General features: G+C 46.8%; 1 protein-coding gene across 10 annotated transcripts in view; it reads right to left on the bottom strand.

Annotated features, from left to right (window-relative positions):
- The window catches only part of LOC148010138 (ARM repeat superfamily protein), a 197807-nt gene that overhangs the window by 80254 nt on the left and 103468 nt on the right, over positions 1 to 14085 (bottom strand). For all 10 annotated transcript variants that reach the window (XR_015689650.1, XM_087672317.1, XM_087672322.1 and 7 more), the window contains 4 exons: positions 13980 to 14023; positions 11898 to 12061; positions 8730 to 8896; positions 8561 to 8621 (listed from right to left, as the gene is read on the bottom strand). Coding sequence is in view for 9 of the 10 variants with exons in the window: in XM_087672317.1 (XP_087528443.1) it covers positions 8561 to 8621; positions 8730 to 8896; positions 11898 to 12061; positions 13980 to 14023 (436 nt within the window). In the remaining variant the exon portion in view is untranslated. The remainder of the gene's footprint in view (positions 1 to 8560; positions 8622 to 8729; positions 8897 to 11897; positions 12062 to 13979; positions 14024 to 14085) is intronic.

Genomic DNA, 14085 nt, shown 5'->3' with positions numbered 1-14085 from the left:
CAAACAGCATTAACTTTCACGCCCAACCATTGGTGATCTTTAATGAGAAGATGATACACCTGATTAGTAGAGGCCTTTTCCAGACTCAACCGGCCTGCAAGGTCCCAGTCCTGCCAAGGGCGATCCATAGCTAGGGCAGGAAAGGGTTGCCTACCCTGAAGTTCCGAGGAAAGCTTCCCCCATAAATCACGGTATCCGCGCGGGATCCTGAAAAGTCTCCTAGCAGTCCGAAATGATGCAAGGACATTGCGAGTGGCAAGGGTAGCATCCGCAATCGAAGTCACACCCAAACGGGCCATGCGGTTAAATCTTGGTCTGAGCTGATGTTTATCTTCCCATGAAAGTAATGTGGATACCGCCAACAATTCCAGCTGAAAAGAATTTGTCTGCACGCGGTCCCCTACAGGATGCCAACGGGCCTTTTGGAGCACCACTTTCCAAGAGCCGACCAAATGCACTAACAAAGAGGAAGAGGGACTGGAGAAACGAGCGTCAGCATTAAGGACATGCCACCATGAGGCTCGAAGCCGTGTGTTACCCTGGCGGAGGCCGCTGTCCTCAAGAAAATAACGGGCTATGATGGTCCACGGGTGATGATCCACACACATGGCACGAAACAGAGACCAACGAAGAGCCAGCATATGAGTTTCTGCATCCAAAATAGCTCCACCACCCATGCGCTTAGGGGTACATGCATGTGACCATGAAATCCAGGAAATGCCTGCCTGCAGTGAATCTTTCTTCCATAGCATGAAACGAATGGGATGAGTAAGAGCCTTCAAAGTACTGGGCGTCCATGGCAGTAATGGCAGGAAATACGTCAGCATTGGTAGCATAATTGTCTGAGCCACTTTGAGGCGGACATGGAACGGCCAGGCTTGCGACTTCCAATACATAAACTTGGCGGCCAGTTTGTGTGAAATCCACTCCAGCAGGGCCTTTGGCCGTACATCCACCCCCAATGGGTATCCAAGATGCCTGACAATCGCGCCACGAGAAACCACCTGGCCCTGCCAGCCTAATGACTCTAAATCAGGCTCCGTGCAACTGAGAATGGCTGACTTGAAGGCATTGATGCGAAGACCAGAAGCTTGACCAAAGAGCGTCCAAACATCTAATGCCTTGCGAATGTTATCCCTGTCCGCCTGCAAAATCATAAAGGAGTCATCAGCCAAGGATTGGCTAATGAAGTGCTGCCCCAAAGGAAGAGATAACCCTGCCAGCTGGGCAGAAGCCGCCATGGAGGATAACATTGAAAGGACCGGGTGAGTCGCCAAGGCAAAGAAGAGAGGACTCAAAGGGCAGCCTTGTCTGAGCGAGCGTGCAAGGAGAAATGGCTCTGTGACCCCACCATTAAGCATAACTCTTGAAGAAGCCTCAGTACTAATGGTGTAGATCAATCGGGACATGCGGATCCCAAAGCCCATAGCAGACATAAGCTCTGCAAGGAAAGACCAGTCCACACAGTCAAACGCCTTTTCCAGGTCTAGTTGAATCAAGACCACTTGCTGATTGGAGTGCCTCGCATAATCAATAGCCATTTGCACATTCAAGATATTGTGCAAAATGTTGCGTCCCTTAATGAAACCATATTGGAGGGGGTGCACAAGAGCTGGAAGGTGCTTGTGAAGCCGATTTGCCAGCACTTTGGAAAAGATTTTATACATCACGCCCATCAACAAAATTGGTCTCCAGTGTTGCAGCTTTGACGGCGAAGGGACCTTGGGGATCAGTTTGATGAGGCCTTCTTTCCATGAAGAAGGCATGACCCCTGTTTCCCAAACCTGCTGGAACATGACCACCAAAGGCTTTACCAACTGCGTGGCTGAGTGCTCAAAAAATTCATTAGTGAGACCATCCCAACCAGGACTTTTATCCTTAGGCAGGTGCAACAACACATCCATAACCTCCTCTTCGCAAATATCTGCCTCCAAAGAGGCTTGCATATCAAGCGGAACCTGCTGGTGGACCAGCTGATAGAAGACCGAGCGGGCATGCGTAACCTGGCTAGACGGCAAGGATGAAGAACCAAAAAGATCCATAAAATAATTTCTGCACATATTGATAATGGTCTGCGGATCAGTGACCATGCGACCTTCCGAGTCCTGAAGTCGAGTCATATTTTCGCGAGCCGGAGAAGCATGCAAGGCGCGAAAGAACTTATGAGACTGGCAGGCATTATCTTGCAATGTGTCAGTCAAGTTATGCAGCTTGGCCTGCTGATAAGATTTCAAGCTAAAGACTTGAATAAGATGGGCCAAACGCCGCTCCAGTGACAGCAGAAAATCATCATCTGGGGAATCCAGGAGCAAGGAGCGGACCAAGGCCAATAAGTCCTCTGCTGCAAGTCGACGGCGGCGACAAAGAGAGGCAGTGTGAATCCCATACTGCCGAGCAACCCGCTGCACATTAGAGAGCAGGCGTGCAAACGAAGCCAAGCCCTCAGAGGCGAAGTCCAGTAAGAACCTCTCAATCAGTTGCTGCATATAATCCTGAAAAATTGGATGCTTCAAATAAGAGGAGTTGAAGCGTAAAGGGAGCTTATCCAGGAACTGCATAAAAGGTGCAACAGATTGTGCCCGCATCTCAAGCTGGAGGGGAAAATGATCCGACAACGCATATTGCTGCAAGACCTTCATCTCCAGCATCTCGGGAAGAAAATCATCCCCCTGCATGATATACATTCTGTCCAATCGCGACCAAGTGGTTGCATATTGCGCAGAATGAAAAGTAAAACCTGAAACAGAAGGGTGAAGCCACGACCAAAGATCTTGCTTAAGTATGTGCAAAGCAAAGGAGTTCCACACCCGGCTTTCTGGCGTATCCATTACCGAATGCCCTGAGGTGGACTGCGAAGAGTCAACACACATATTGAAATCTCCCATCAAAAACCCTCTGCGGCCAAGTGCCATGGAGCCCTGCAAAGTCAACCATAGATCCCGTCGGGATGTGGGATCATTGGGAGCATAAAGCCCCAGTAGCCATAAAATCTCACCTTCAAATAGGACTTCGATTACCAAAAAGCGGCCGTGCACATCATTTTTAACAAGAACAGGCTGGTATTTCTCATGAACAATCATCAACACGCCCGAATAATGCTTAGCATGTGTCCCTGCATAAAACAGACGAAATCCACGACAATCCACAACCTTTCCTGCCTCACCATGACTTTTGTGCTCCACTGCACATAATACATCCCACTGATTTTCATGCAAGACAGACCACATGGTATGCTGCTTATGGCGAGAGCAAATGCCTCGCACGTTCCACGTGGCAATCTTCATATATTTTCAAACAAAGGAAGTCAGGAACGAGGCGCCTGTTGCCTCGATTGCATCTTTTCCGCGAGGGCATCCAGGACACCCTCATCCAGAAAATCAGCCAATACTGCAAATGAATTCGGGCGACCTGCTTTAGAGGTAGAAGGGAAATCCACTACCTTGGGAGCAGGGCGGGGATAACGCCTATCCCAAGGAGTAATCACATTGCCTTTCGCATCAAACGCCAGCTTAGCAGGTGGGCCCTTGGGGCCCTCGGAATAGACTTTCCTTGAAGACGGATTGCGGGGGGCTGACGGGGCCATGGTACGCACAACCTGCTGTGGGGTGACCATGTCTTTCCTGCGCGTGTACGTGCGCACGGAATCCGGGGAAACATGAGGCCCAGGATCTGCCAGGCCCGCGTCCAACTTTTTACCTTTTTTTTGTCGTGCCTCAATCCAATCAGAGCTAGGAGAATCCAAAGCTCGGACCTGTTGTTTACCTTTTTTCATGACAGTAGGGGGCTGAAGGGTCTCCTGTGTCTGGGCATCGAGCACCATGTCATCCTTGGGCTGCACGACCTGCGTCTCCTCAGAAGACAGTTGCCGTTCCGGGCATTCAGCTACAAAATGCCCTAATTTACCACATGAAAAGCAGTGTCCGGCAAAATTGCCCCATTTCAGGCGAAAATGCAAAGGATGCATGCCAGCGCAATTGAGGCGAAGCCACGCAGGCCTTTTCCTGGCCGTATCCCATAGCATGCATAGACGGTTTCGGTTCATAGCCCTGAGGCTGGGGGGAACCAGCACTGTGCCCACAACCGCCATCGCATCTTTCAACAATGGCCAATATACCGCTGGACAATTTTCCACTTCCACCCACACCGGGCATTCGCGTTGAAGCAGACGCTGGAAGTCAGCCATAGGGCGCCATGGTACCACATGGACCAAGCGGCGGTCAAAGAATAGTGGCAACTTGGACAGTAGCTCAGCTCGATGCGATTCGGATTTCAACAGCACCTCATAAAAGCCGCGAGGGCCAAGGAAGATCTCCTCAACATACTCCCCTTGCAATAAGTGGTGCATCCACTGGCGAATATGTGAGAGCACTGGGATCCTGCCGGTGAAAAAAAGTATAACTGCACGGTCATAGAACACCGAGAAGGACCGCAAGACTGATTTTGGGTCCACTGTCGCTTCCAGCACATCATCCGCAGCCGCAGCAGAGAAAGTTTCATTATTATGCTGGACATAATCGCCAAGCAGAGTATTGGCAAAGTCCAGCAAATGCTCCCAGTCTATTTCCTGCGAATCCACAGGTTCGGAGGCAACCTGCGCATAGGAACGGTCCTGAGGACCCATTGGCTCGTCTGAAGTGTGCTTAGAGCGTTTGCCTGCCGGTGGCAGTTCAAAACCCGGAGGCGGCTCCTCCGTACATGGCACCATATCCTCCAGCTCCTCAGTATCGGAATCAGGGCCAAGGGCTGCCACCGTCCGGTCGAGAAAATCCATATCCAGGCCAGCCATACCGCTGTCTTCTCTCTTTCGCTCGCTCCCTCACTGCAGCAGCAGGATGCACTGTCTACAGTCTCTGCTCTTCAATAATCTGCTGCCTCCTCGGCACAGATCTGTCCTTGTAAAATGTCTATCTGCCTGTCCCTCTCTCTCTCTCTCTCTCTCTCTCTCTCTCTCTCTCTCTCTCTCTCTCTCTCTCTGCCAAGAACTCTCTCTCTCTCTCTCTGCCAATCGCTGCAGGAACAGGCGGCAGGCAGCTGAAAAGCGAAGGGGTGGCTCACAGGTCGCAGACCCCCAGGGGTACAGGCCTCTCTCTCTCTCTCTCCCTCTCTCTCCCTCTCTGTCTCTCTCTTTCCAGCCTGTGCACAGCAGCCTAGCAGATGCCAATCCCTGTCTGAAAGCTACTGTGCAGGAGCAGTCATCACTGTGGCTCGTGTCTGCTCCCCTGTTCTGCACGGGTCTGCCCTGATTTTCCTGACAGTGGTTTGCTGACGAACGTGCCGGTCTGAAGAAAGAGTGGCGCCTCTGGCTCGGTATCCTGCTGGTCGTTCAAAAAGCGCGGAACCCAGGGCAAGGCAATCGTGAAACGGCTCAGGTGGGGGGCGCCAGGCTGTCGCCCATGTGTTCCCTTGCTGAATGGCTGGCGGGCGCTGCTGCAACCCAGTCAGGCGACGAGGGGCAGGAGGACGGCGTCACCAGTCCCTGTGCAAACTGGGGGTCAACGGAGCTCCTCGCGACAGGGAAGAAGGCAACACGAAAGTCAGACAGGCCGCGTTAGGGCTAGACGCGCAGGCGACAGCATCTCCATCGCGTTCATCGCTCGCCCTCTCTCTCTCTCCCCTTCTCTCTCTCTCTCTCTCTCTCTTTTTTTTTCGTAAAGGTGCTGTATGAAATTCTCTCTCTCTCTCTCTCTCTCTCTCTCTCTCTCTCTCTCTCTCTCTCTCTCTCTCTCTCTCTCTCTCTCTCTCTCTCTCTCTCTCTCTCTCTCTCTACCATATCCTCACACTGAGAGCCATCATAGAGGGGGGCAGAGCACATGGAAGACAGGTGTATTGCTGCTTCGTGGACTTCCGCAAGGCCTTTGACACAGTTCCACGAGCGAGGCTCACGCAGAGACTACAGGAACTGGAGGTACCAACCGAAATACGATGGGGGATACTGGCACTATACGAATCGGTAACGGGCCGAGTTCGGGCACCGGGAGGGCTGTCAAAGGAGATCACCAGCACCATCAGAGTCAAGCAGGGATGCCCACTCTCGCCCACCCTATTTGGCCTCTACATTGATGAGATCTCAGAGTACATAGATAGATTGGGCGAGGAGGGATCGAGCCTGGGAGGGACACTAATACCTATCTTACTATATGCAGACAACATAGTCCTCATCTCCAGCACACCCGAAGGGCTACAATGCCAACTAGACGCACTACAGGCCTTTTGTCAAGACAAAGACCTAACTGTGAACCTGGGGAAAACCAAGGTCATGGTGTTCAACACGTCAACCCAATGGCTCCGACGGTCGGTACCCCCCTTCACATACGGCGGAGAAATCGTGGACGTGGTCCAAAGATACGTCTATCTGGGGATTACATTCTCTGGACCGAGATTTACCCTGAGAAAAGCCGCGGAAGATAGACTAAACCGAGGCTATGCAGCCCTCGGGTCAATGGGGAACCAATGTGCCCGCATACAGTTCCAGGAACCCCAGACAAAGCGCTGGCTTTTTGACACCTTGGTCACACCAGCCCTCCTGTACGAGGCTCCCATATGGGGGTCCAATCTCTACCACACGCCGAGGGCCCCACAGGATCAGCCACTGCCTAAGGAGAAGGCCACCTATGAGGGATGGGAGCAGATGGAGAGACCCTTAATACTTATGATCTCACGGATGATCCGAAGCAAGCCCTCTGTACCACACGAGATCATCCGCGCAGAGCTGGAGGCACCGCCCCTCGTGGCTGAGGCCCTCTTCCAGACCGTGACCTTCTTGCGCCGAATATGGGACCTGCCTCGGCACCGGTACCCCAGACTCGCCCTGAACTCATCCAAACAGCTAGCAACACAAGGGGACACTGAGTGCTGGAATGCCCGAACAGAGACCTGGCTACGGCTACATGGCCTGCACATGGACCACCTCCCCCCCACTACAATACAGCTTAGACTGCCCACACCTGGAGCTCAGCCGCCGAGAGGAGGTAAATCGCATCACCAAAATGGATATCATCCAGACAGACACCGCCAGGACATGGGTGACCCCCACGTCGGAACTAGGAACCAAGAAGGCTTTCTACCGAGAACACTTCCTGCATATCTCCCCGAATGGCTTCATCACCCGCCCAAGCTACATCGACACACACCTGTCTCACGGAGTCAGAAGGAGAGAAATCCTCATTAAGTCATGCATCTCCTACTTGCTCTTTTGACCCAACTCAACTTCCCGAGTTGCTATGTATCAAGGACCTATGATAGGATCAACTCCGGTGACTCCACATGGTGACGAGGGGTATTGGAGACAGTGACACATCTACGGCCTACTGGGAGGCTACTAGCATCACTGCTACTGCACAAGGCTGCATCACAGCATATGAGGACTTATTGCTATCTAGGGCTTTGTAATCTATAGCTCTTGGATGGCTTCCCACTAACTGTCTTTGTGGCTCTGGGCCTCTCTAATCTTGTGGATATGCCACATCTAGGTGCTCTTTTTGTCACGGTGTTCTCTCCCCTATTTGGCATTATGAGATCTCTAGCATTCTACCTCACTCCTCTGTGGCCTGTTTGCTGCTTCCCTCATCCCTCAAGAAGGCTTGCTATTGTCATGTTCTAGGCATTCCATTGCTAGATATCAGATCATCCTACAAGTGAAACATGGCCAAGGAGTCATGTATGAGACATGCTGGATGTAGAAGCCCCCGTGGACAAAGGGGATTCTAACAATCTAGGGTAGGGTATGTTAGGACTCTGTGGGCTCAATGACTCTAACATGGGTATCAATGTGGACCCTCTAAGACTACGCTTGCAAGGGTCTTTTCTCTTTGTACAACATGGCTGAAGGCAATACAAATCACAAGCCAAAGAAGAAACCTCAAGGGCCACCACTCTGTCCCTAAGTGCAAGCTCGGTGTCCAAAGGGCAGCATATCCACAAGAAGGCATCAGTCGTAGAAGATTTTTCTTTTCTTTTAATTTAAATCAGGAACCGCTTGGTGGTGTGGGAGGACCTGCTGCAATCTCATGAGACTTGCAAGCTCCATGTGTCTAAGGTACTGGAACTATCCTTCATGGTGACTCAAATGAGAATACAAGTATGCCATGACATCTATGTTAGAGATCGCCAAGCCTAAATATGGCAGAAAAAAAAAACCCTGGCTTAGGTCATAAGGATGAACCTACAGCTGACAAAATATCCAACAATAGATTCTATCCATTACGCAAGGATGCTGTTTACAAGCACAGCCCCAAAATATTTGTTTCAAAAGTCTTAGTGGAAGGACTAGTAGTTAGTCAACATCTTGATCTGGTAGGCACAGAGCGTGAAATGTGTGTACTGAAACCCCCTTCTTTTGTTCATTTGTTTACATACTGTTGAGGTTTTAACTGTAGTTGACCTCAAAAAGCTGTAAAGTTCTCCATAATCACACAATAAAAAATATTACCGACAGATATTTTGGTTATTCTAAGTTTTATCATTTTCCTTATTCAAAGGAACCCCAGCTGTTTATATGGCACTTGGGACTTCAAGCCACAGCGAGCTACCTCAAACATGATTGTCAAACAAGGAAAATTACCTCTCAAATAAAATTTGAGTGAGAGACTTTGTACCATACGATTTCTGAACCATAGTAGCTTCTGAACAAACGAATAGCTGTCAGTGGGATATCTGGCTTGCATGTGCCCCCCTGCATCTGAGACTATGAAAAGAAAAGAACCAGAGAAAATGTAGCATTGCTCATTCACCTGGAAGTCCTCCATAAAGCTCATGGCAGCATTCATTATTGAAAGCTACTAGAGGTAAGACTTTCAAGACAAGCAACGGACTTAATCGCTCGAATATTAAAACATCCAATTTCCCATTTTGTTGATTAAGTCCACCTTCTGTTGTTTGCAAAACCTCTTCTGATATCCTACACAAAGCAACAGCAAGAATTGGTCACTTCCAGCTGACTGATGTCAAATTTAAATGCTTGTGAAATTGCTAATATTTGCATCAATAATCTGACATGGAAGAAAAGTACAAAAACTTGCTCTACCTACAAAGCACACTGGCAGTATCTTATTAATATCACATAATCCATCTGCATGCTAAGGGTAATGAACATTTGACTTGAACACATTTTTAAATTTTTGAGGCTTCAAGTGGTGATCCTAGAACCTCCAAGTCAACAGCATGTCAATGCCTATCTCCCAATACAGCAATGCTTGGCATAGAAGAAATCTCCTAGGCAATCTAAAAGTGAAAAGATTACACCCTCCATTCAGTTTATTCCTAGCTTGCAAGGACATGCACAGGCCACTTAAACTATAGGTGGCACCTGCAAATCATAAAGTTTATTATCATGATGATGACAACAGTAATTGCTTTGAAATGTTCTCCTAAATGCTGCAACATATAGATCCAAGCATCGGCACTTGCAACCCTAGGGCCCTAAACAAAGCCAAGGGGCAAGACCTTATTGTTCTTCCTCTCAAGTTGTAAACTAGACAAGAGGTTTTAAACCTCTATAGAACGTATTCTTAAAATTCAAAACACGGTTTTATTAAAGTTCTAAAATAGGAAAGAGGTTTTTGACCTCTATAGAACTTTTTCTTCAACAAGAAATGGCCAATTGGGCATAAGTGATGATACATGGGAGCCATATGAGCATAACACATTAGTAGTAACACATCAATTATTGACTTATGTCAATGTTTAGTCTTTAGACAAGCTATACTATGATTCAGGCTCAAGCATCATGATTCATACAATATCACACAGAAAATTGAAATAAACATGTTACATAGCCCATGTGCAAGGTGGAATGAGTCAAGTTGCAACATCATGATTCTCATTACAAAACAAAATGACAAAATATCAAAATCCAAATGAATCATGAAACCCACAAATGAGACTAGAGTCATATAATCAGCTCTCGGGACAAGAATAGATACTAAAGTGACAGACTCCAATAACTAAACAAAATACCAAAAAGTTTGTCTCTCATCCAAAATCCTGAGCCCTTGCGAGTTACTACTCAGACTCAATGTCGTCATCGTCATCATCATCATCACTATCACTGTGGCTGCTCCATGCTCATGTTCATCTTCCTCAGTAACAGTCCACATCATTCACATTTTAGTAAAGTCAGACTTCAAATTTTTTTAAACTCCGGTTTTTTACTCCCATAAATATATCTTACTTCTAAAAACATTTAAGTTTCTAAACCAAAGAAACATGTTTCTTTGCTGCTATGAGAATAGATCATGGAGGAAGCACAGCCCATCAGATTTCTGATCAACAGACAAGTGCCATCCACCCTAGACTTCTCTTTCACAGAGTGAACAGCTCATCAATGTTAGAGGCAGGAGCTGCATTATTGCATAGAACATCTGGATAGAACAGATGCAGTTGAGGTTATAAAGCAGCATCACATGTCCACAAGTATTGGACAGAGATCATTCACACACTCAAAGGTAGACAAGAGAGGCTACAAGGTGATTGAGTGGGGAACTACATACGAGAGCTTTCCATAACTGGAAGAGTGGAAGTGCTACCTCCCCCTTGAGCATCGGGCAATACTCCAGACCCTTGCTATGCTGAACCTGATAGAGCCCGAACTAAAGTCGGCTCTAACTGAAAGGCATCTGGATAAAGTTGCAACAACTGAGGATGGTCTACTAAGTCATCCACTTCCATCCATTTGGCATCCATGGTTGAATAATTCTGAAATTTCACCAAGTATCTCCTGAAAGCTTTACCTTTGACCTTTCTTTCCTTATGTATCAGAATCTGCTCAAGTACCAAAATCTCATCTAGCTCCTTAACCTCAGGCTGAATTTCAGCAGACATATCCTCTAGCATATCACCATGAAAAGGCCTCAACAAACTGACATGAAAGGCATTGTGTATCCACTAATAAATTCTTTTATTCTTTATTTATTGTAGGTAAAGGGTCTTTGTTCTTTCGCTTTTTACTCTAGTGGTGATTATATCACCGAGGTACCATTTGTTTTCCCCTTCAAAAGTGTCTAGACAGTTCGCTGCATTTTAAAAACTTTTTTTAAAAAAGTTAGATATCTTAGATTCTCTTCCCCTTAAAGAGATGGAGATGTCCTCATCTTGAGAGAAACTAGGAGTGGTCTCTCTAGAGAATTGAATCCTCGATCCATGTTGCATCTCCTTCAGGAAAATCTTTCCATTATACAAGGTATTCTCGGAAACTATAGTTTCTAAGAGGCTTCTCCCTAATTTCTAGAATCCTATCAAGCTGTACTTCAAGAATTCCCTGAGTTGGCATAACAATTTATCTATCCTGCAAGACATGATCAAGATTAGAAAGTGTCTTATGCCTGCATCTTTCTCTAAGAAATTCAAACAGATTAGCCAATCATATACATTTCCAGATCAAATTATACAGGCAGCCATTACAGTATTAGATATGCTCAAAAGATGCCACTATCACATCTAGAATAATGACTACTGACCAATGAGCCGCATAAGTATAAGATTGATGTATTTTCCAAGTAATTACTTAAGCAATTAGCTCACATACAAGGTCAATCTCAGTTAATGGTGATCAGGGTCAACTTCAGTTGATGGTCTTTCCATTGAATTGGAAGCTTCAATCTTAATTCACAGCTCCTCACTCAAAAGCCTGATCCCTTTTATTGGCTTGTCACACAAATGAACAGCAAAGATAACTGTGCACAAGCCAGCCTCTAAAATATTATAGATGCTCTATACAAATGACATCCTTCAACATAAATGCCATCACTCGATACATACTCAGACCAAATTAACTACTGTCACCTTGCTCAACCATTCATTTAGACATCCTTTTTTTCAAACAAGAGAGAAAATTCTACTAGTAAGACCCCTCGGAACAAAATATCTGGAGACAAACAGCTCAATGCAGTAAAGTTGCTTACTCTGGCTGAGCGACCATAAAGGCAAGAACATGGTTGAAGACACATGAGACATTGTCAGAGAGATAAGTACTGATCTCACTCAAAAACCTTGGGCAAACAGGATTTGATGGTTCTGAGAACATCTTTTTCAAAGTCATCTCAATTAATGGAGGCCACTCTTTCACCTGCAAACACCATTACAGATTTAGAATCATATATCACAAAGTAATCCCTCCATCTCACTCAATCTAATGTGAAAGCTCCAGTTACATTATGGAAACTAGGCATCATGCTTTAAGCTATTTGCGAATTCATAAATGCCCTCCAAAAAGCATTGCCATTCGTTCTAAGCAACCACTGTTCGACAGTAGTGTACTTTGATTCTTAACAATCAAGAGCTTGATTTCCTCTAAGCTCTACAACTCTGCATAGCTACAGAGTATTTTTCTGCTTTGCAAACAGCTTTTTTCCTACCTTGTGCTGCCTTCCTATTCTACTGCCACTCCTCTGGCTTATCTGCTTCTTGTCCTATCTATCCCCTCATTCCTTACTCCATCTCTCTTCGCATTTCATGTTCACCCATGCACTCACCTGGCTTATCTGCTCCTCCTATCTATCCCAGCTCTCCTTACTGAAGCACTTTCTTCACATTCCTTCCTCAGCCAGCATCCAAAGTTAAAAGTCCCAGTAGGAACCATGTTTGCGATTTTCCAGTGGCTTCATATGGCTTCTCTGCTTCACCTGCCCATGGAATCTGCTTCCTGTGATCCTTGTTACAAAAAGTATAATTCAGGTGCTACAACATCATAACCACATCTTACAAAAGTTTTCACAAACTTGAAAATAACAGTTGGATCTTTCTGTTCACAGCATCACAGATTCATTGGTCTTATCTTGATGTGCAAACTTGCTGCTTGTATGGCTAAGAGGCATAGTTTCTCAAGCTGCCCCCTTTCTCATTCTCCCCTTATGATGCCCACTCCTCCAGCTCTGCAGGCACACCCTCTTTCACACCTTGAGTTGCCCAGAATCCTGCCCTGATCCCACTTACTCCTTCCCTCAGCCCCACCTTCATCATCCCCCCCCCCCCCCCCCTTGGAGTTAGCCTATACCCCCAGTCCTGTCCCACCCCTTCTCTCTCCTACATCCGGTACACAGCACATGATTTAGTGATATAGGATATGTACTAGTGTGGTTTGAAGGAGGCCCTCATTATACATCTGTAAAGTCCCTCATCCATAACTCTTCCTGCTCCCATCCGTAGGCCATCATCTCTTTAGTGCAAGGATCTTCCAGCTTTAAATTGACACCCCCCAGGGGGAAATGTTTGTCATATGGACCGCCTTATGGGTGCCTGCCATAGGGGTTCACCACCTCTCAGGAGGCAATTTGAAGAAGAAGAGACAGGATAAAGCAACAAACAAGATGGCAAGAGTGAAGAGCAGCTAGAAACCTCTAACCAGCTGCTCAAGTGGGATCACCAATTGCCCCCCAAACCCTCTCCTCCACACATTCCAAAGAAACACACTCCTAGGCTCCAGCATCAAAGGTTCCACACAGCACCTGGCAATTTGGTTTTCCTCTCTTCAGGAGGTTAATGATGCACAAGAGACCCACCTTGGCTCAGTCACACAGTCTTCAGACAACTCCTCTGACATGGGAGAATTTCCAACTCTCCAAAAGGCTGCGGAGAGAGTGGATAGACTCAGCTTGGCCAATTTGGACAGCAAGGGGGGGGGCTTTCAATAGGGTTAAGCACTCTTAAGGGCAAGAGATGCAAGATAAAGGAGGAGAGACTGCAATACAGGAGGAATTTATCTTCCAGATCAGGTGATAGAATGTAGGGTTTGGCAGATTTGCAGGTTCTCTTTGATTCTCTAGGAGAGAGCCAGGGCAGCAAGATCTAGGATCTTTCCAAAACGAACATGTCTTCAGGTAGCAAAGAAGTATAGGTACAACCAATGCATACTAGTCACCTTGCAGCCAGCTGTGGGCACCCCAGTTCTTTGCTCTCTTTTCTAATGACTCTGCTATGTTTCCTCAACTTCAAGAAACATAGATTCTTAACTTTCCTGAATAAAAAAACATTTGCCATTTACTTGCCTCACAAGCCCATAATGGAGTCAGTCGCATGATTCGATCAACATCTGCAAAAGACATCCAACATAATAAATCAGCCCATAAACGTAAATCGAAAAAGAAAGCAGAC

The sequence above is a fragment of the Lygodium microphyllum genome, chromosome 30, assembly GCF_053477565.2.
Source record: "Lygodium microphyllum isolate KBCC chromosome 30, Lygodium_microphyllum_v1.1.10, whole genome shotgun sequence".
NCBI classification, from domain to species: domain Eukaryota; kingdom Viridiplantae; phylum Streptophyta; class Polypodiopsida; order Schizaeales; family Lygodiaceae; genus Lygodium; species Lygodium microphyllum.
This window is presented reverse-complemented; position numbering and strand designations above follow the sequence as displayed.